General features: G+C 39.1%; 2 protein-coding genes across 4 annotated transcripts in view; one reads left to right on the top strand and one right to left on the bottom strand.

The window, feature by feature from the left end:
• The window catches only part of ESCO1 (establishment of sister chromatid cohesion N-acetyltransferase 1), a 33,000-nt gene extending 16,550 nt beyond the window's left edge, over positions 1-16,450 (top strand). Inside the window, exons 8-12 of one of the 3 annotated variants that reach the window (XM_066562349.1) lie at positions 1,987-2,118; positions 9,399-9,488; positions 11,963-12,106; positions 12,956-13,143; positions 15,501-16,450. In XM_066562349.1, coding sequence (XP_066418446.1) covers positions 1,987-2,118; positions 9,399-9,488; positions 11,963-12,106; positions 12,956-13,143; positions 15,501-15,648 — 702 coding nt within the window. In that variant the 3' untranslated portion in view covers positions 15,649-16,450. Of the gene's footprint in view, positions 1-1,986; positions 2,119-8,703; positions 8,827-9,398; positions 9,489-11,962; positions 12,107-12,955; positions 13,144-15,500 lie in introns of those variants that run through there. The other 2 variants (XR_010784710.1, XM_066562357.1) reach the window with 2 other exon arrangements.
• A 557-nt stretch (positions 16,451-17,007) lies between these two features.
• Positions 17,008-23,378, bottom strand: part of GREB1L (GREB1 like retinoic acid receptor coactivator) — a 131,469-nt gene continuing 125,098 nt past the window's right edge. The window contains exons 33-35 of the mRNA XM_066562337.1: positions 22,680-22,880; positions 21,062-21,200; positions 17,008-19,755 (exon numbers count right to left, since the gene is read on the bottom strand). Coding sequence (XP_066418434.1) covers positions 19,592-19,755; positions 21,062-21,200; positions 22,680-22,880 — 504 coding nt within the window. The 3' untranslated portion in view covers positions 17,008-19,591. The remainder of the gene's footprint in view (positions 19,756-21,061; positions 21,201-22,679; positions 22,881-23,378) is intronic.

The following is a 23,378-nucleotide window of genomic DNA, read 5'->3' as shown; positions in this document are numbered from 1 at the left end:
TTTGAGCAGAAATTGTGTCATGAGTCTTAATGCAGTACCAATACTTAAGACTTGCTTTATGTAGGCAGTTTTCTAATTTAAGTGGTGGAGGTGTTTTTTTGACAGTTATTCCAAGCATCAAAATACACTTCCTTTTCACTTATCCTACTCTAGGTGTAGGGGATATGTTCTCCATCTTCAAGGTAGGATTCTTAAATCTGGTTCAGTGGGTTCATATTCAGATAGTCAGCTGCACTGCCTTTTTTAACTTTCTTGTATTAACCCTTGAAATGCAGTGTCTTTTGGTGGCTACTTTGTTTTTGTTGGGTACTTTATTTTGCTGCTTTAAAGGGAAACTGCAAGTGAAATAAAATGTGTTTGGTTCAATTTTTGGACTTCTAGAAAGCTCATCTTATTCTGACTTGACAAATCTAACCTCAGGGTTCATCTTTCCCTTTTCATTCAGAAACATCATGCACTCCTGTTTCTCCTTCTGTATGTGATAGGGATCTGAACATTGATGTATGGTTAAAGCAATGACTTCCCAGATTCAGCTTCTTTCTTTTGGCTAAGTTCCATAGATATGCTCCTAAGGAGATGTTCAACTCTGAGTTTGTCTGGCCTGTTGTGCCTTTAGTCTCTTCGTGGAAAAAAACTGGTACCTACACTTTAGATGGCACTAATGTATCTTTGAAATAAGCTGCTGTTGTGTAGAGAATTGAACTGTTCTTTAGCTAGTAGATGTGTCTTTGAAGGTGGAAGGAATAGGAAATGTTTTGTAAACACTTCTGTGTTGCAAAATGCTTTCTTCTGTAAAGTAGGGGGTTTTTTTACTGTGAATATTTTCAGCTCTTAGAAAACAATACTACGTTCATGTGATCTGTTTACTTGCAAATTGTGCACACAGATCAATTTAATGTTAAAAAACATCCTCAAATCTCTTTTTGCTTGTGTAGTATACTAGTTTAGAGTATACAGCAAGTTCCTATTTCTCTATTGCTTGTGATGTATGTTAAAATAAATTAAAAGTGACATTTATTGTTGCTTATATAAGCTCAATTTCCAGATGTAGTTAAAGAGGAAGAAAAGTAGTTGAGCATTAAGCTGTGACTAAAACATGCTTTTTTTGGCTAGAGATTTTATTCTAACTGGTATTCTCTTGTTCTTTGCAAAAGGCAACCCCAGCACCTGATACTTCACTCTTCATTAGGCACTTACTCCAAAATCTCAGCATGTTCCCAGATTAATAACACTTTTAATGCATAAACATAAAGCAGTAGGTATTGGGTAGCACCACGAGTTTGGTACTGCTTGCATATAGAGTAGCAGGAGAACCTAGAAGTCATAAGTGGTATTAATTTCCATTTGCAGTGTAGCTGCTATGCAGTATCTCAAAAATTGCTTTGAAACATTTGATTGTTATTAAAAACCAAAGAAGGTAGTGATCAGCTGTTGCAGACATATTGCTGATATTAATAGTTTTTTCCATAACTTTTGTTTTTTTATGATAAGCTTCCAGACTTTAAGGAAAATGGCTCACCTGTGGCCTACCTCAAAGCAGCTCACAACCAAAGGCGGCAGCAGAAGTGTAGGAAAAACCAAGTAGTGTGGGGCTGGATATGGGAATTTTCTTTGTGGAAGATGTTTATATTTCAGCAGATGGTGAAATGAAGGAAGAAATCTTTGTTTTTTATATGTCACAGAATAAAAGTAATTTGTTCAAAAGTAATGGGGGTGGAGCTACTATTTTTAAGGTAGAGTTTGCCTTGTGATTGATGCCTGTGCCTTTTAAGGGTATATGGGTTGTTGAAAGATGAAATTCTAAATTCTGTGCTTGTTTCTCCTATTTCACCCCATTTTAGTCTTTGTGTTGAGTTTCCAGGAGATACGCTATTAGGAGGGATACCTGATTCAATGAAAGTTCTGTTTGATTGTATTTACTGTGCAAAGAATTGATAAGTTCCTCCTTTGTGGGTTATTGGTTTGGTTTTGTTTTTTTTTTTATAGGATGGAGGACAGAAGAGATTTGGTGCTATTTCCTGTAATATTTGTGGAATGCTTTACACTGTGTCAAATCCAGAGGATGAAACCCAACATCTGTTATTCCACAACCAGTTCATAAGTGCTGTTAAATATGTGGTAAGAAAACCTTCTCTTTTAAAAGACATAAACAGCATCTTTTGTTTGCTCTGTACTAGTTACAATTCATATTACATTAAGTTGCGTTTTAATAAATGATTATCACAGTAGGGCATAAATCATTCACTTTGGGAAATAAATGTTTTTAAGAGCCATGGTAGACAGGTTATATATTATGTATAAAAATAGTTAGTACAATAATGGTGTTTCATTGCCATACTATTACTTCTGCTACAATTACCTGATCTTGGGGAGGTGTGAGGGTAGTGATAGGAAAACAAAGGAATGTCACTGTTCTGAAAGTATTAAATACAGGTTTCTCTACAACTGGTGTTCGCAGCAGCAGTTGACTTAATAGTTAGATGAAGGGCTGACTGTCGTGTTTTTTTAAGTGTGTGATCTAAGAAGACTTAGAAATTACTTTTCCATTAATTGTGTGTAATTTGAGGAAACACTGCTTAGGAATTCAACTGATACGATTTCATAGCATATTGAAGCTATACTGAATTTATGAGAATGTGATCTTTAATATATGTATTTGAAAATTTCATTATATATGCTTTCTCTGAGTATCTCTCATTAAATCTCAGATTTGAAAAATTCTGTGTAATTTCAAGTAAATTGTAAAATCAGCTACTTCACACTAGCTGATATTACAAGACCTAGGAAATGCCTGTTCACATGTCTGAAATCCAGAACAGAATCCACAAAGTCTATTTTCTTATCATACATGTTACCTTCAGTACTCTACACTCGAGTAGATAAGACCTCCAGGATAACTGAACTGAGGCCACCTATTTGTTTCATGTAGGCACCAAATGGCTGTTGGGCTACTCTTAAATCTCAACCATACTTTTATCCCACTGTTTGCAGATATAAAGGCATAACTTCATCCCTAAAGTGTTTGAAAGTCTCTGGTGAATAGTTTTGGTATTTATTCTGTCCTTGGTTAGTTTTTGCCAAATTATCTGGACATCTGGAAAGATCTCTTCTGATACACGTTAGGTACATCGTTGGGTGGGACTGGACAGAAATTGTGATGGGACTCACTACATTATTATGGCAGCATAAAACACGTTTCCCCATTTTATTCCTGTTTGTCCTCCCTCTCCCCACCCATTCAAGTGCTTTCAGATCTTGAATGTTACCAAAGATGTAAACATAATTCACAGAAGATGATGTTTAGTTCTTTTGGACAGAAGCTCTTTGGCACATGAGTTCAGTAGCTTCATGTAGGTAAGAAGCTGTACTGAAGTTTTAGATATTTTGGAAGTTGAAAGAGCTGAAATCTCACACTTGTATGTATGTCTAGGGTAGCTACATAATTAACATGAAAGTGAATGAGTGGACTGCCTTAAACCAGCCATAAATAATTTCATACAGAGTTACATATGCTTTTAATTTGAAAAAAGCTTTCCCTATTGTTTTCTCAGTTGCTAACCATCTTCTTAAAACTTCCAACAATGCGTACTCAAGCAAATTATTTGTATAGTTCAGTGAGTAAAGAGTTGTCTCTCTGTAATCTTTTGAGACTTTTGTTGTATTTTGTAGATGACTGTAGAGCCATGATTTAGATGGTTATTCTGGAATGGAAACTAGAGTAAGAGGTGAAAGAAGAACTCATAGGAGTCTTCAAATTCCCCTCTGTTTTTTTTCCCCTCTTAACAATCTTAACATTGTTTTCTGCATGGATGAGTAACTTTTGCCATTCTAAATAGATGAGTTTTTACCACCAGTCATTTGATCTGGAGTCACTGGTTCTTGGTTGATAGTATTGTGACAGAAACATTCTCGCCTCCTCTTAGAAAATAACTTCTATTTAAGATAAGTCTTCTTGGCAGCGAATTAGTACACCAAGTGACTACTTGTTAATTCTTAGTCATCCAGAAATACTGGAATGATTGTTAATTTTCCTGGTTTTGCTAGGAGGTTTTTAGTGGGGATTGTTGGAAGGATGGTTTCTGGATATTTGTATGTAGCTAACTGCATAGAAATTTTAACTTGCCCTGACAGTGTTAACTGAACAGTAGCATCAGGGGGTTAACTGGGAAAGTCCTGGTAACTCCTTGGTTAGACATCTTGGTCCAGGAACACGTGGTCTCAGTGACCTTGACATGTTACTTTTTAGCTCTCCAGACACTCTTTATAAGTAGTTAATATGTTTGGCATTACTTGTGATTCAGAGGCCATTCTAAGGGATTTTATAAGCATTTGTCATTCTCTTGTCATTCACATTCTCCATGCCATATGATGATGTCCCAGTGTGACTGGAGAAAACTTTTCTCAGTTTTTTCTCCCTTTTAAGTGTATCTTGTTATGGGCTTAGTAGTTCTATGAATGATTCATTTCACAGACTCAAAAAAAGTAGGTCTGTATACATTGTCATGGTAGACCTCCTTGCTGTGAACTGTGAAAATGGACATTATTGTTAGTGTCTTTTCCACCTGCCTGGAGGTGCTCTGTAGGTTTTTTAAAACGTTTTGAGTAGCCAGAAGGTAGTTTGCATATAAATAATAAATTACTTATTATCGTCAACAAAATACAACTTTGTTCAGTGGGTTATTTTAAAAGCCTGTCCTACTCCCTGTAGTAAAAAATTCTGTTTAGATCTCTAGAAATGCCATGGTGACCCCAAAAGAAGGACAGGCTAACAAGGAATTAGTATTGGATACTTGCTTTGTCATGGGTGTCTGATAGAGATGGTAAGGTAATTGTAGGCTTTGTGTGTAGAGAGGAAATTTGACAAGTGTAATGACAATTTCTAGATTTGAGAACAGAAGATTGGCAAGGATTGTTTTCCGAAGGGTGACATTTTCTATTAATAGAAGCATGCAGATTAAATTAGCAAGAAGGTAAGATAGCCAAGGATAGCACTGGAGCAGGAATGAAAGATGTCCCCAGCTGCAGACAAATGGAGCAATCTGTCTCAATTTCCTCTGGTTTCAGACATCTGAAAGTCTCCAGACAAATGATGCCATTCTAGTGTTTGTGTGAGTGTGCACTGAGCAGTGATGTACACATCAGGTGTTAGCTCCAGCAGGATGGCTGGAGCTACAGCAGCAGGATGGGCAACTCTGTGGGATGGATAAATGATTCCATTTTATAAAATTATCTAGCTGTGATACCACACCATATCAATTCTGCATCCTCTCTCTGTTACCACATAGGATCAACTTAGTATTTCTGCAAAATATTTTTGTGAGAGCAAGGCATTTTTAATGGTGTTCTGAAGTTGCAAAGCCAAAACGTTGTTAGTAAATGCCTGTGGATTCAGGTGTCATATGTGATTGCAGTTAATGTGTTTGTATTTCAGGCTCATCTTCTTGGTTAAAAATATCTTGAGCTTAAGAAAATGGGGGAAACTGTTATTTGGGCTGTGTAATCTTGATAAGTTTATAGCTATTCTGCTGTAACTGTACCCAAGTTAGTCTCTGAGCTTCTTAGGATTCTCACATTTAAAGAAAAGCAATATTTGACTTCTTGGCATCTGAAGTTAATAGGATTGAAGATGGTGCTGAACTTCATGTTACCTTAGAAGGATTTCATACTTGTCTTGATTTGTGTTAATTCCAAAAGTAGTGCATCTGTATGACATAAAAATAATGTTACAAAGGAAGTTCTTACCATTAGATTCTTCTGTGAGAAGTTTTAATAGTTTAGAAGTTTTATCCAAGGATCTTAATGTGTTCTTCAGTCAAAAACTCATTCTCTACATTCCATGCCTAGGAAGGAGAGGCAGAATATCTGTACTTGTCAGGAAGAAGAATGCAGCAGGTGCATTTCTCTGCTGCAAATTGTCAAGGACAATAGTTTACAAAATTTCACACTAGACTTCATTACTAGGGAAAAAATTCATAAATGTTTTTTGTAGTGAAGACCAAGAATTATACAGTATTAACCATGTTTTCCTTAGTAACTCAGTATTTTTGAGGAAAAAAGCTTTATAAGAAAAAAACAGGGTTTTTTTTTCATGCTTTTGTATTCGGTTGAGAAATAGTGAGTACAGAAAAGCCAGAACTGGCATAAACAGAAAGGCATCAGCATTGCTGTATCATTTCCTACTCATATGTAAGAATTTCTAAAAACTTAGTATCATGGGAAGCAGGCTATCACATCTGGTAACTTACACTTTTAAAGACAAATCTACATCAGATATTATTTTAAACTATAAGCAGAATGTAATTCATGAAAAACAGAGCACTGAACATTTAGTTACTGTACGATTAATGTTGGAGCCATCTTTACACCTCTGTTCTACCTCATTTTTTATATACATACAGCATATCCAGTGAAAACAATGAGCTGCACTCTGTAGTAGTAACTACTGTCCACACTATTTCATGATCTGGTAGCAGGTGCTTCTCTCTATTGCCCTTTTGTAATGATGTCTTTTGTACTCCTATTGCCATTGCCCCTTAATAAACACAGCAGAAGCAGCCTTTATTTGTGTTTGAACTGGGAGGAAGTTAGAGGTAGACTAAGAAGGAGCTAACAGTGCATTGCAGAGTTGCCTTACTTTCTCAAGCAGTTACAAATATTTGTAGGACCAGTAGTCCCAACATCGAGGGAGGAAGGTGTTGCTACAATGCTTACACACCCCCATACAGCACCAGCCTGCCCAGCTGTGGTGAAGGGTCTCTGCCTGCCTTGCTGCTGCTGGCTGGAGGTAATCTGTTCTTGGGCACAGACTTGCAGCATCAGGGATGAGTGCTGTAATCATCTGCTTTTACTCCAGAACATGTTTCCCTGTGGAAGAGTAGCTTCCCTTTTAACTTCTTTGGTCATCACAGGGGATGTGTATCAATGAGCATCTGATTTAACAGTAAACAAGCCTTAATGTCCTAAAGTAATGTCAATTAAAAGAAAAGGGAAAGCAATTTTTCTGTCATTGCAGTAGAATACTATATGTTGCAGACATTAAACTTCTGTTTCGTAATCTACTGAGGTGTTCTTGTTATCTGCCTGCTGAAAGAGTCCTACTTGAGCTCTCAGTGAGCTGGCAGAATGTAGTATTTTAGTAGTGTTAAAATAGTGGGGGTTGATTAAAAACTGTTAATAGGTGTATTTAGGGAAATAATTTTCAGACCACATGAAAATGCTGACACTAAAGCATATTTTGTGTACTGTAAATATCTAATAGGATTAGTCCCAGCTGCAGCTGTAGCACTTTTCCTTCAATGTTTTAATATCACAGAGTTGTGACCAGTCTTGTGCATTGCTTCCATTTGTCTGGTTTAAAGGAAGCAAAACTCAGCAATAAGGTGCAGATATATATATGAAATCATAGTTTTTCTTTATACCTTTATTAGAGCTGCTTATGACTTTAAGGGCTCAATATGGCTGTGAAATTGCTTCACTAAAAATCTGGATGAGCTTAGGCTTTGCAGAAACTTTTTGGAAAGCTGCATCTAAAAGATGCATTTCTGAATTCCAAAATACTTCCATTTAGAAACTACCCCTCCTGTGAATATCATCAGTCTCCATATTATACAGATCACTTAAAAGGATGAACAGGTGGACAGCAATGAAAATAATGAGTCCTATACATTTGAGAATCAATTACTGCATTTTTAGAGATTTTTAGACTTGTGCTAATATACTGTTGCTTAAAGGCATAAATACTGTGATGTTGAGAAGTGTTCTATTCTTTATTTGATTTCATTTTCTGGAAGTACCTGGCATTAACAGGATACCTTAACCTAAAAATTAGTGTTGAATTTTCTTCATTAGTCTTGTGGCAGTCTGGATGCTGTAATGGCAGGATTATCAAACAGATTGCATTTATATCCTGAGTGATGATCTAAAATAAGCTGTAAAAAGCTCTTGCAGAGCAAACAGGTAGCCAAAAGGCAGAAAAAGACAAAAATTAGAGAGGTAAGGTTTGAGGTTGGAGAGCAGTAATCTTTCCCTGATTTTTGATGCCTTTCCTGATGACAGTCTCAAAAAGCATGTCAAAATCCCACAAATTACACTTTCCTGCTCCCCTGTAAACTGCTGTTTACTGCCCTTTGTGTTCAGACCATAATATATATAAATTCAAGTAGAATCTTCATTTGTTCAGTTATTACTGAGAAAAAAAGCAGACAGGATTAAAATTGTGTCTGTGTTGTGATGATTGCCATGCTGGGTGCTAAACTAATACTTAAATAGTTTCAGGGCTAGCAGCAAGTAGATACATTTCTAAAATTTTTCTCTTCATGTGCTCCTTGGGGTAAGGGAGTAAAATCAATATGAATAAAATGAGGTGCAGATCAAGTATTATAGCATTTGAATTTTAACATTTTTTGTGGTAGTATATATGGCATTCATGTAGTGCCAAATTCCATTGCTTGGTCTTCAGTCAAACGTTATTTTCTGGGAAGGTACAGATTTCAATGAGAATCACTCCATCAGTATTGTTTCTTCAAAGACTTTTTTATTTAAAGTTGCTTTGAAGTAAGACTTGTAGATCAGCCTTTTTAGTGGCTGAAGTTACTTCTGCATTCAATATTTTTAGGTCCCATCAAAGCAACTTGAGTTCTAATATCTACCAGTCCCATCTTGCTAGATTTAAGTGGCTTTTTTGTTTTGTTTTTTTCCATGCAGGTACTGCTCATTATTCACCACGAGTGTGGATCTGAAGAAGAGTTAATTACCTCTATTTTTTTGAGTATGTTTATACTTCAGATACACACAACGTAGTCTCCTTCCCTATTAGATTCTTAGAAGGTAGTTATAAATTTTTTTCTAGTATCCTTCTTGTGGCTTTAACAATTATGATCAGTAACAAATAAATTATTCCTTACATTTTGGGCAGCTGCATGCCAATCAGTTCACTTAGAACCTCCTGGAGGTCTTTCGCATGCCAGACTTTTAAAACTGAGTGTGTATTTGTGGAGGTAACTATGTTAAAAAGAAGTCTTCTAATAAAACTTAGGGCCTTCTCATTCACTGGACTTTGAAAAATAAGTATTTACATGGTTTGGAAATCAGTTATGTGAGCTGAATTTGTTACTTCTGTTCTAAAATTGAGTTTGCACTGCACTTCTGGGGGAAAATCTAGTTGGGAAATTGCAAGATGCTTTCACATTGTTTTTAGATATAGTTAGGTTATTGTATAAATAACATATTTTATCTGTTATGCTCATTTTAAAAGGCTAGATGAAGTTTACTTCTCTAGCAAAGCAACTGCTAAATTCTGTGAAATCTGCATAAATTCAGTGTCTAGAACGATAATTTGCCACTTCTGTTTATAGAAGGACATCATGTATATGATTTAGATAAGTGTTTGTTTTATTTAGGGTTGGAAAAAGGAGAGAATCTTGGCTGAATATCCTGATGGAAAGATTATAATGGTTCTACCTGATGACCCAAAGTATGCACTTAAAAAGGTATGGTGAGAAGGACTGGACTTGTATTTCTTGCTTTGTTTGATGTTTTCATCTAAATGAAAATGTTCATAGAAAAGTTGGTGTCATTGACATGTGAACAGTTGAAATTGGACTCAAAACTGCAGTGGTTCTGTTCCCTTTTCCACAGACAGGTCAGGTGCCTCACTCTTAAACTCTGCTGGTTTCTTCATAGGGAGGCTGGGCTTGGGCAGGGGTGGGAAGAGCATCAGCCAACGGACTTCTTAAAGTATCCTTGCAGAATGTCTGACAGATATTTTATGTAATATAAACTTCCTGTTTTATTTAAATGAAGTGACATTTATTAACTTTATAACACAGCACAAATGTGGCAGCATTCTCTAGGCAACTTTCTGATAAAAACAGAATTAGGTGGAAAGTGGCCTTAAAGTCATCTAGTCCCTTGCCATGTCCAAAGCAGAATTTGCTCTGATTATGATGCATCTGACAACTTTCTAAAAATTCTACCACTAAAGGTTTGTCTGACCTCTTCAGACTGTATTACAGTGCTTTGCTAACCATAACATTAGGATGAATGTCTGTCTTAACAGAATCTCCATACTGCAATTTAAGCTCATTACTACTAATCATTCTGCCATAGCTAAAGAAAACATTCTTCTTTTCCTCCTTGCAGCAGATTTTTTGTGCCTGAACAAACTGATTTTTTTTTTCCTTAAGGAGATTGACTGGATGTGCTGGTTTTTTTTAGTTTATACTCCTAAATAATGTTTTTTAGAGCTCTGTTCATTATCATGCTCTTTTCTAGCTAATCTCCATTTGTGCCATGACTCATGTCTTCCTTGAAGATCTAAAACTGGTCTCAACACACTAATGGGGACTTAAAGCAGTTGGTACTTCAGTGTCCTGCTGGCTAACCTGTGTTCATACATCTGAAAGTGTCATTTCACAATAGCCTGGCACTGACTCTGCTTAGCTGGGGATTTGCTGTGGCTAATAGGGACTTTTTACAGTATCCCTGTCAGAGGGTCACAGAATGGTTGAGGTTGGAAGGGACCTCTGGAGGCTGAATGGATGCCCAAGACAGCTCTTGCTGCTGTTGTGGCTGTAGCAGGTTTCTTTAGTCTAAGTTACTGAATTAAAATGAAACTACAAATTTTCACATTTGATGCAGATAAGTTTATTCTTTAAGTTTTATTTTTCTTGTGGGATTCCCCTAATTTTAGTACATTTGTTGTGCATTCATTTTTTAATATAATGGCAGGAGAAAAAGAAGGAAGACTGTAGTGAATTGTCATTTAGGACAGCGTTTTCTGTAGTTCTGTGTAGCTGAAGCTAATAGAATCTTACTGTCATAACCATGTCATAACCATGGGTGCCTGATTTCAAGAATAGTTTTACTTGATGTTTCAGATAATAGGATGTGTCATTAAATGATTAGTACCTGAAGGTGAGAAAATAGAGAGTAATTCATACCTGTTAAAAATAATTTTAAAGCATTTTAAACACAGCTTTCTTTACTGTGTGGGTGCCTGTTTATTCGAACAGATTGCCCAGAGAGGGTGTGGAGTCTCCCTCACTGGGGATATTCAAGCACTGTCTGGATGCAATCCTGTGCCATGTGCTCTGGGATGGCCCTGCTTGAGCAGGGAGGTTGGACCAAATGTGGTACCTTCCAACCTGACCTGTTCTGTGGTTGTGATACTCACAGCATCAGTAATTCTCCTTGTGCATTACTGCTGTAACTACAGCTTGCATTCAAGAAGCTTATGCCATTTAATGCACCATAGGTGAGGGCACCTTGTTTGTCTTACAGGAGATGAGGGATGACAGAGGCTGTTCCAATGTCCAGATGCAGGTTCAGGAATGCCTCAGTAAAAAATCAGCTCATGCATAAGCTTTCATTTACGTTCATGTTGGAGTTTATCTGTTTCTTCTAAACTTGCTAATACGAAATAAAATTTTATTTTTAGTTTCAGTTGCTCTTTGAAAATCCAATGGAGGAGTAAAAAGCTGAAGGAAAGAGAAAATATTTACTCCTTTAAAACAAATGCCTATATTTTCTATCTGCCTTGGCACTGTGTCTGCTGTTACCTGCTCAAAACCCTTAATGGATTAGTTCTTTCAAGATTTCAAAAATAACAAAAAATCCTAAACTGCTTTAACTTTCCTTGCAGTTCTACTTGACTTCTAAAATATCAGAGCTCACAGTTTGATTATCTGCATTCTCTCTATTAGCCTTTGTCTAATGAAATTTGGACTTAATGGAAGCTGACTGAGGGGTCTCTACTCTTCCTATTTCCAGACAAGTATTGTTGAAGGAACATTTTTGCAGATGATGTGTTGCAGGGTACTTGGGTTGATCCTTCACTTTTGGAATAGCTTTCAGTATTCTAGATATCCTAATATTTTTCTGCAAATCTGTGATTTTAATGTAAATTTATAAAAATGTGCATTTAGACATGTTTCTTATACAGCATTTAAAATTATTTTGACAGGTTGAAGAAATCAGAGAAATGGTAGACAATGACTTGGGATTTCAGCAAACTCCTCTCATGTGCTACTCTAGAACTAAAACTCTTCTTTTTATTTCTAATGACAAAAAAGTCATTGGCTGCTTAATTGCAGAACATATCCAGTGGGTAAGTGATTGAATTGGAGAAAGATAATCTATGTCAGTGCTTAATAACTGTTTTACACAGCAAATTATTATTCTGTGTGTGCCTCTTCCACAGAAGAAGAGACTGGGTGGTTGGAGCATTCTGAAGTGTGGTTACTCAGTTTTGTGTGGTTGACACTGAGCAGAGACACATGGATGGTGTCACACTTGGCTCAGACAGACCCTCATCCTTTAAAAACTTGATATAGCTGAGGGGTGGAATTTTTCTTCCTCTGCTGTTACACAGCTCTGGCTGTGCTCTTGCTTGTCAACAAGCAGGTTCAACTCCCCACCCAACAGAAATCCAACATGGATGAAAGAGTGGATGTTCTGTATGATTGAGTTCAATCATCGCAGGGTCCAACAGCTCCACAGGAAATAAATGCAGTGGACAGAACTGCACTGGAAGGCAGTACAAGAGGTCATTGTAGTGCTAATCACTGATGTCACATAAACTGTCTCTTCATTCCAAACTGTATTGTTTTCTATTGTCCCTTGGGAGTATCAGACAACAAGCAAAACAATCCTAGCCAAAGCCAGAGAAATTGATGCAAACACTTTAATACAGGTAGTAATAAGGATTGGATTATTTGTTGCTGTTATTTTAAGTGAGAGAAACTTCAGATGGTTTTTTCTTTATTTAATCTTTTATATTTTTCTTGATTTTTGGAACTGTTATGAGAAATTAAATGAGATGCAAAAATACAGTCTTTTTGGTAAGGCATTTTAGCAGCCAAGTGTGTTTAACTGAAATAAATTAAACATTAATTATTTTCTTCAGTCATTAGTGATGCTTTTATTAAGTGACGAATGTTTTTTACATCATCTGCAGGGCTACAGAGTTATAGAAGAGAAGGTTCCAGAAATCAGTTCAGAAAATGAGAAAGTGATATTTGAAAGACAGAAAGCATGGTGCTGTTCAACTTCTCCAGAGCCCGCGATCTGCGGGATCAGTCGGATCTGGGTGTTCAGCATGATGCGCCGCAAGAAGATCGCTTCTCGCATGATAGAGTGTCTCAGGTAAGAGGGAAACATTCCTCAGCCACACGTGGTTTACACAGAACTCCTGCAAGACATTGATTGTTATGTGTGTCCCAAGCTTGTATTTCCAAGCTGCTGGTGCTACTGGGGATATGGATTTGAGCACAGTTGACAGTTTAGGTGGAGTTCAGTAACTAATGTCAGTACTCTACAGTCGTTTGTCTTTTGCAGAAACCTTTGAGTGTAATTGTAACGAGGTCACCCTGGCAGATTCCTGGGGGAAATTCCTCCACAGTAATTATGAGTAAAGGACACAGGACTGTCTTTGGTCCAAGTGTGAGATTGCCCATGGACTGGGACCCAACCATTGGCTGATTGTCCATTACTTACAGGTAGCAAGAGGGAAGCAACAGAGACCCAGTGCACCAAACTGTTGGGTGTACTCTGGTGGTTCCAGCTGTTGTTATGTTTTAGCTCTTTTATATATACTCAGGTTCACTGAACCTTCTGGATATTTTCAGTTTCCATGGAGCTTTAGTAGCTAGTGGTGAGTGTATTCCAGCTGAATGTTTGAGTCCATAAAAAGGACTCAAACATCTGTGCTATTGTCTAGATAAATGTTAAAAATGTTGAATCTCCAAACCTTAGGTTTCTTTCCAAGAAGTTTAAATGTCAGTTCTAAGTAATGGCAAGAAGTGCTCGAATCTTAATGATGGCTGGGGTGTCAGGTTTGTGCTCACCTCATCTTTTTGGAGTTTCTTGAACAGATACTGCTGCCTCTGTCAGTCCTCACCCCCTTGGGTATTTGGAGAGCTCAGCAAAGCTGTTTTGCCCTGCTCAATTCATCTTTCCCAGCTGGTGGAGTAAATCATGGTCAGATCATGTTTTGGCTGACCTATTGACAGTAAAGCTGTATTCACACAAGTATATTAACTTGATGATCTGCTTATGTTTTTGGCAGATTTTTAATAGTGTGTTCTGTAACTTCCTAGAAACTATTTCTAAAGGAAAGATTTCTCTTCCAGAATGATGCTGAAGTTACTTCCTCAGCTACAGCCCTAAAGGATCTTTAGAATAAATTATGATGACCTGTTGCAGATAGTGAGGCCTCAGTTTTCCTCGTTACTGTGCACAGCACCTCCCCTTTTGCTGTGCTCTGGTGCTTGTTTGGCCTTCCATTAGCTCATTGCTGTATTCACTAAAAAGTTTTGCATTATTTTGGTGCATTATTGGTTTGTTGAAAGGTCTGATAAGCTCTAGAGCTGGTGTTGATGAGGGAGCCTAGGAAGTTACAGAAGGCAAAGGAAAGGAGTGAGACTTGCTTTGGTATGGCAGTAAGCACTTACATCTGCTCAGCTGCCTAAACCTAAACATTTTCCATAGCAAAAGGTACTTGGAATGGGATAATTTTGGTAACCAGCTAAATCCTGACTTCCAAATGTTGAAGGCATCATAACAGACTGAAGTTCATTTTGAGAATGTCTGCCCCATTTCACTCCAGGCTATCACAGTACCTTGGAGTCACAGAAATCCACTTGGTCTTAACCTTGCAAAATCATCTTCCTGAACACATGAAAGAGAAGAAAATAAAGCTGATAGTAATTAAAAAGGATTTTGTTCTTTCTGTCTTTTCCTCAGTATTTAATGGTGATGTTCATATGAGTGAAGCTTCTGCTTGCTCTTCAAGTACATTTCTGGTTATTTTATAGAAACTAAAGAACTTAAGTCTACAGGGAGTTTCTTCTGTTTCTAAGGATAAAATAACACCTCCCTTTAAGACCAGTTGAGGTCTTAAACCGTGAATTCGGTTTTCTAAAATTGCTCGCACAGCCAGCCAGAGAATTAGAATGCTATCACTTGATTCCTACTCTCCCTTCAAATAAGACTGAAACGTACAGGAAATACTCTTCATGAAGAAGTTAATTCTTTTTGTATAGTTAATTACTGAATGTGTATTTAGAAATTATGCCTTGGGGTTGGTCCCTTGAGGCCCCTCCATAAGCACCCCAACTTGATTAATAGCTTGTTTTCATTCCTAGTGATTGCAGTTGCAGCCCTAGTGTTCTCTTTTCTATTAAAAAATCTTTGGAATTAATTCAAACTTTTTATTTTAAACTCTGGATTTGAACTCTTGATGTAATTGTTCTATACAAATATTCCTTCTAAAACACCAGACCCTTATAAAACCCCCTCCCAGAGCAAGTGGTTCTTCTTGCTCTTTGGAAGGAGGAGATAAATCCTATGAATAGACCCATCTCCTCCTAACAGAACTTCTTCCTTTTGAGTGTCTGTGCCACTTAATTAATGGTTTGTCACCTAATAGCATAAATAATTTTCATGATTCTCTGAGAGTAATTATCATATTTTATTTTTTCCTTTTCCCTTTTTTTAAACAGGAGCAACTTCATATATGGCTCATACTTAAGCAAGGAAGAAATTGCTTTCTCTGACCCCACTCCTGATGGAAAGCTCTTTGCAACACAATACTGTGGCACTGGCCAGTTCCTGGTATACAACTTCCTCAATGGACAGCACCAGACTTAACTGCTCTGCAGGAATTCCATTTTTATTGGAGACTTCTGCCAAACTGCATGGAGTGGGTGCAGACCTTCAGCAGAAGCCAGGGCCATTTTTATTACAGTGAACTCAGGACTGGTAACAACCAAACGGTTGTACTATTTTATTAAAATTGTAAACAATGCAGTAATAGGCTAACTTTGTTTTTTTAAAAGAAAGATATTTTATTAACTTTTACAAAAGTTTGATTGTATTTTATCTAGTTATTCATGTTTACATGCAGCAGAAAATTGTTCATAGTGGACTGTAAACTAATGCAAAGACTCTAGTCTGGCTGATGAGTACATGCTGAAGTTCTTACTGAGGTGATATACCAGTGCTTCCCAGTACTGGAGCGCTGGGCTCCTGCCCTAGCTCCCACTACCAGCACTTGTCTGACAGAGTTCCAGGCTGTGCCCAGTGGAATTGGGGCAGGAAGTGTGGGCAACAACCCTCACAGGCTGTACGGCGCCTTCTGGGGTGCCCCTGTACCCTGTTCCCTGGCAGCAGCATCAGAATCCTGTTGTGGCCCCTGTCCCCTTCTCCCCCAGATTAGTTTTGGAGTAAAAGGTGGAATGAAAAGCCCAAGGACTGGTGTACTCATCATTCTTCAAGTATTGTACTGAGTATATACCTTTGTTAGTGGACTTCACTTTGATACTTGTCACTCCTTCATAAATCTCTCCTCTTTCAAAGGGTTTGTATGTTGAAAAACTGCTGTGGCCTTTCTTGATCTGTACATAATGTAGATAGATTAAAAATAAAATACTTGATAGCTTTTTTAAAGTTACTCTGTATAATACTAAGTGTGAATGAATCTTTAGTGTATTTCATATTTTTCTTGGTGGGAAAAAAATAACCTGCTGATGATCAATGCCCCCAGGAGCTCCGGATCAAGACAATCCTCATACAAGTTTTATAGTGAGGTGAGTGGGGATGCCTTCAGTCCTGAGTAACAGTTTAAAGCCCTAATGGAATATGGGAAAGATTTAGCTAAGGTTAAACTTAGCATTTGTTTCCATTTTGGAACCTGTGTGCAGTCAGGATGTACTTGTTCATGGTGTGCTGTCCTTAGCCTTGGTCTAGAGCTAAAGCAAAGACCTGGCACCACATCCCAAACAATACTCAAGAGTACTTAAAGCTGGAGTAGCAGAACAGTGCTGGATTCTGGGCTGCAGAGGCTGTTTGTTTCCAAGCTGCCATGTGTAATTTTCCTGGGGACTGTGAGCAGCCTGTAAAGAGCTTTGTCAGAAAAGTGGTGCAGGTGCACAGGAACTCTAGAAGCAATCCTCTGTGGTGGGCTCAGAAAGAAAGAGCAGGACCCATTAAGAGAGAGGCAGTCTGAAATGGTAACTTAATATATTCAAATTTAATGAAAGCACATTATAAACATACCATAGCCACAACTTCAGACAGTTTCAGTTCATAAACAGTAACATGAGGTAGACTGACTAGTGAAGCTAGATTCACCAAGTTTTTGGTTAAGAAAACTTTACACTAGGAAAGCAACGTTTTTAACCCTCTTCCAAAAGTCACAAAAAGCAATTACATAAGTTAAGCAAAAAGCATCTGCATATGATTCTTTAAATCTTAGTTTACATTCAGTTTTAACCTGTGAATAGACAAGAACATCTACAGGTAAAATATAACGCTGGCCAATTTTCATACATTCATAAGAATGGCCTTAATGGCAAGGCTTAAAACCAAAATGGAATAGCAATCATGTGCCTGTCAACCAAGGGTCTCCTTGCCAGGAATTCACAGGCAGCCAATTTAAAGTGTTCATAGGACAGGCTTATGCTGTTGGGGCTGGTGTTGTGCACTCTGGCCACAGCGTTACCAAAACTCCTTGCTTCCATAGGGGACAGCACTAAGGAAATGGGTTTACTATCAGCTGGTAAAGGCAGGCAAATACACTGATTTTCTAAATGCACTCTCAGCCCTCAGGACGATTTTGCTCTGCTCCACCAGTGGGCTAGATCCTCCTGGTAGTCTCAGCATCTGGAGTTTTAAGAACTTAGTGCAAACATCAAACACACGAACAAAAAGGAAACCATTTTTGAACATGTAATACCTGACACTTTTCTACACCACGCTAAGACTGGGGGCTGGCCTTAAGCCCTCTGGCAAAACCAGAGCTACTGGAATACATTCAGGCATGTAGCAAACGCTGCAAGAATGATCTTGTATATTCCTACATCTTCCCAGTGTTAAAATAGGTAAGGCAGGTTCTATCTGAAGGAAAGTAAAAATAGATTTACTGAAAGGGGTTGTTCATGTGAAATTTCCTAAATTTACAGCATCAGAAATAATGCTACATCAACACAGACATATGCAAACCATTTTACTTTGGCCTCTGTCAAATATATTATGTTTATTCATCTGTAAACATCTCTTCACAAGATAAAAAAAGTTGCTTAATTAACACTATGCCTTAAAAAAAAATGCAGCTTTGGCAGGTCCTTCTGCAATGACTGCAAGTCAGGTATAAAGATGCATTAATTTCATTGCTTTTTTGGGGAGTAAATTCATATTCCTGAATAGCCTTTAAGAACATTCTGCATTTTTCTTATTGATAGAGGGGGTCACGATGTGCAGAAAGACGATTGTTGGGAGGTGTGTGTGCAAGCCTCAGTGAGATAACATCTGCTGAGTGTGAGGGGAACAGAGCCCTGCTACATACACCTCTGAGAGCCAAATGCTGCGGCATCGAGCTAATTCTGGATCACCTTCACAAGGAGCAGTATTGCAGCTGGAAATACAACAGTGTGTGACTGCTGCAGAGCCAGTGTTTACAGAGGTACGTGGATGATGGTTTCAGGTGATGTGATCACACATCTCTGCTTCTGGAGAGTCCCTCCTGAGCAGTCCCAGCTCCCTGGGATTTCTCCTCTGCTCCCGGCCTTGGAGCTACTGTGGAATACTTTCTGTTTCTCTTGGGTCCAGCTCAGGCATTGTTACTCTCCTGCACATTTCTTGGTGTGTTGCTTCATACAGGGTACAACTCAGACCTGAGCTCCGCTCTGCAGCCGACTGGAGTTGAGTGTAAAGGAAACGGAGAGGGAGTTGCAGGCAGTCTGTCCACCACAAAGGCACCGGACGAACAGGGGGATGCATTTCCATACACAAAGAGGGATGGACTGCAAGTTTCCAAAGCTCTGAGGAGAGTGAGAAACTGAGGATGATTTGCTGGGAAGTTACTCTGGCCTGTAACTGAAGAGAGAGCAGCTCTGAGAAGCCTTTTGCTTTGGGCCCTGGAGCTGAGGAGGGGGTGCCTGCTGGGGCAAAATACCATTGCTAAGGGTGCACAGTGCCTGCCATGCGTTTGCCCATTTGTTCAGGTTTAAGTAGTAAACTTCGAACACCTGTGGAAATTTTGCCAAAGACAGTTTCAATACGTACACAATTACAAATTTTAAACTAACACTGCACAGAGAACAAGACTATTCCTCATAATACAAATATCTACTTTATATTGTAGTTTCAAACCCCTGAGTATTCCTGTACCACAGCACAGAGCTGAAGAGACACGGTGGGCTCTCCTCCACTTATCTTTGATAAATTTCACGTGCTAGGGTGCGTTTCATGTAACACATTCAAGCTTACAGCTGCAAGAGGAGAGCAGCTTCTTCCCCTAATTCAGCTGAATATAAAAAGGATTCTTCTTTGACAAAACAACATCCTCTTCCCAGATCCTACAGCTTGGTTGGTGTCGGTGGTTGTGAATGATGTGAGAATAACTGGAATCCAGGATCCTTTAGATCATAACCGATGTGGTAATTTTACCCCAAAGAATAAAGCTACTTCAGAATGTGGGGAATCCTTTAGAGCAGTCAAGATAAATATTGGTTGCACTTTGCTCCACAGTGATTGTACTTTTTTAAAAAAAAAAGTTCTTTTTTTTCTTTTGTTAGCGGTGTCTCAGAGAAGCTTATATGTGGCGTCCCGTAAGGAAATAGAGTGGTTCGTCATCACTACTGTTTGCAGTTTGAAACTCATCCCGAAGTCGGAACTGCCACTCATCCTCCAGCTCCAAGCGGACTATTGTCTGCCGTAGCGAGCTCCTGTCTTGGCATATGACACACAGGGTGGCACCTTCAATTGAAAAGCATGTTAGATTCTGGAGGTACAATAACAACTCATTTCCTTCACTGATTTTCCTAAGATATTTTAGAGAAATCTCTGCTGCTAGGGGGCAAAAAAAGTAGTATTAGAAAAGTCTATCACCAATTAGTGATATCACCAGACTCAATCCATCTGAATGTGTCCATTTGCACGAAGGCACAGACACGGAGATGCAAGGATGGTGTGGGATGTGCTTTGGATCACAGGATGTCACTGTCTGACAGCAGTGTTAATATCATCAACTGCAGCAGTAAGAACATTAACTAGATCTTTAAATTACTACTGATAATTAAGCCCAAATAATAAAGCCTACTTTTCTGTTTATTTCATAGGACATTTGGGTTTGTAGAAGGTCAACAATGAAATTCTACGAAGCCAAACCAGTCTCACAACTGACTTAAGAAAATCCGCTGACTTCCTTAAGTATGAGAGCTGCCCTAGGTAAAGCACTCTTAGTCTGTAATTTCTTCTGTGGTTTAACAAATTTACAAACTTCGTTCCACCTGGTGTTATACATGATCATTTAATAAGCAGGAGAACTGGACACCTTCAGGACCATCCCCAGCATGTCTTTGTGCCTTCTTCCTCTGTCTCTGCCCTGCAGGGCCCAAGAGGGCAGAGGAGCACACTTCAAAATGTGGTTCTTGGAATTGGCTGAGGGTCATCCCTATGGTAACCCTGCACATGGACCATCCTCAGTCAGCAAGAGAGGGAAATGGCTCAGCTGTGCCACCACAACTGCAACACACTTCAGCATTACTGAATTCCTCTGGCAATTTGCTAATTGCCAGCATTAAGACAAAAATAAAGATTTTTATGAGATTTATCAAGTTCTGGTGAGGCAAACCAAATCATCCATCAGCTAACAGCCTTCCTTATTTACAGAACTGAAGATTTACTGCCATTATAGACTGATTGCCAGAACAGAATTTCCCGTCCTCATCACTAATATCTGTGCTCACAACTCTCAAGTTGCTGACTGCACAATTCATTGCCTGATTTCCAAAATCCTTGCTGATGTCCCTTTAAAATAACTTAAAGAATGTCATTTATCAACGTTTACCTAAGGTTCAATTATCTGCCAACAGTAACCGAAGTTTCATACACCCCTCAAAAACCACTCCATCTATTTCTTTTGAAAACAGTGCCAAAACAAACTGTGAAAATAATGGAGCTATTTAATCAAGCTGTTTATTCCTCTGCCTTTCCCTTTTCATCCATGCTATTATTAGTTGGAGAGAGGCAGCCAGGATGCCCAGCAGAGAAGTGAGATTACCTTTGAGAAACCTGAACCGCTTGAGGAGGTCTGCACCGACGAAGGAGTCGCAGAGATAGAGCAGAAGTCCACTGAAGAACACCCCTTCACAGTTGACATTGACTGAGTGGGGGCGAGAGCTAATGTAGCATATGGCCACCTGAAACACAAGGGGGAAAGAAATGCTTTCTGTCTCAGAAATGTCTAAGGATGACTTATATGGAATGGAATATAACTTAGTGATAACAGGCAAGTCAGCTGGTGCTCTGATAAAAATCCAATTGAACAAGATTGCAGTACTGAGCAAACTTTCCAAAGAAGTAACACACAGAACAAGCCTCTAGATTCAAATTTGGTCACCAAGTCTGCAACACGTTATTTCAGGGCTCTCTAATTCAGTTTGATTTTTTTTCCTCTACAAATTACGTGCTTATAATAACTGTATAGATTATACAGGTTATTCTAATAAGGATACGTTTATCAAAAAAAGTGATTCCATAAGTAGGGGAAATCCTGGTGCTTGTGGTTCCAAGCACTCTTGTGTCTCAGTGCTGTGATGGCTGTTCCATAACAAAGGGTCCCTCCTCTATCTTACCACTGACCTCCATAAAATTTTTCTGAACAACAGACAAATGTCTTGTTAGACATTGACCCTGCTCCAGACCCAGTTCAAGCTGACCACTGGATTCAAAAATTCTGAACTCCCCACCTACAGACATCTAGAACGTATTTGCAAAAATCTGATTTCCTTGAAACCCAGGCTGATAAAAAGAGAAGCATCAAAGGATGAACATCAGGTTTTGTCAAGAATGGCATCACTTTTGGGTTTTTGCTTTGTATGAAATATTATTTCAGATAGACACGCCCAGTTCCTTTGCAAATTATGGAATTGTTTAGGTTACACTCATTGAGATCCCACTGTTATCATGGGTCCATGAGATCTAAGATCACTGACTCCAACTGTTAACCCAGAGAGTGATAAGGTGAGCCTCCTTTTCTCCAGGCTAAACACCCCCAGCCCCCTCAGCTGCTGCTCATCAGACTTGTGCTCCAGACCCTTCACCATCTTCCCTGCCCTTCTCTGGACATACATACTCTAGCACCTCAATGTTCTTCCTGAACTAAGGGGCCCAAACCTGAACACAGGATTTGAAGTGTGGCCTCCCCAGTGCCCAGTACAAGGGAATGATCCCCTCCTTGGTCCTGCTGGCCACACTGTTGCTGACACAGGCCAGGATGCCATTGGCCTTCTTGGCCACCTGGGCACACCCTGGCTCACATTCAGCTGCTGTCAACCAGCACCCCCAGATCCTCCTCCTTTGTGCAGTTTCCCAGCCACTCTTCCCCAAGCCTGTAGCACTGCATGGCGTTGTTGGACCCAAGCGCAGGACCTGGCACAGCCCAGCAGTCACATTAATCCATCACAGACCTCTGGTCTCTACCCACACCAGCCAGCTGGAGGCTTCACCACCAGCTTCTCCAGTGGATTGGTCCTTTACTTCCAGCAGCAGAATCTGTTTCAGACCAAAGTCTTCCAATGTTACCCTTGAAGCTGAGGAAGGGCATTTCAACACAACAGAGATACTGAAGTAAAGGTTTGCATTTCCTTGTCCCCATCATCCCTGCATATCTCTTGTACCTCCAGCCCGATGTTCAGGTAGCAGTCGATAGCCAGTACTGGGTTCTTGAAGTTGTGGATGGCCTTGGGGAAGAGTTTGTAGGTTGCATGTTGAAGGAATTTCTCCAGGAGGAACTGAGACGGGGCTGCCAACAATGTGTGCTCGCTGTCTGGGGCACAGACGTACTGAAGAGGCATTATTGGTGCCACGCTGTCTGAGACCTGCAGTGAAACCAAGGGGAACCCTTTTAACCCACCTACTCTGTGTATTTGATCTGCTGGAGTTCCTCTAACTGGTGAAGGGACTGGCATGACAGAACAGGAAGAGAGAGAAAAGGAACAAAAGGATCAAAACTCCCCACTCGATTTTAACATAGCACCAAAGCACAGAAATAAATTAATTGCTCGTTCTGTGATTGCTATGTACTTCTGTGAATATCTGCTTGCCTAAAGAAGAGACATAAAATGTGGAGTTCCAACTGTCACAGTGGCCTTCATCCTGCCTTACTTGTGGGCATTACATGATATTACATACTCCGTGTGAGGAGTCATCCATAAAAAGTGTTTTCTGTGGAGTTTTCTCATAGGCCAGTCTGTTACTACAGATTCCACTGCAACCACAAGAAAAGGAAAATCACAAAATGATCTTAAAAAATACTTAAACCCAAAAATACTTAAAGGCAGAGTTTAGTCAGTTAAATTGTGAAGTACAGGAGGTGT

The sequence above is a fragment of the Molothrus aeneus genome, chromosome 1 (genome assembly GCF_037042795.1).
Source record: "Molothrus aeneus isolate 106 chromosome 1, BPBGC_Maene_1.0, whole genome shotgun sequence".
Classification (NCBI taxonomy): Eukaryota; Metazoa; Chordata; class Aves; order Passeriformes; family Icteridae; genus Molothrus; species Molothrus aeneus.
Note: the sequence above shows the minus strand (reverse complement) of the source record. Positions and strands in the feature narration are given on the sequence as shown.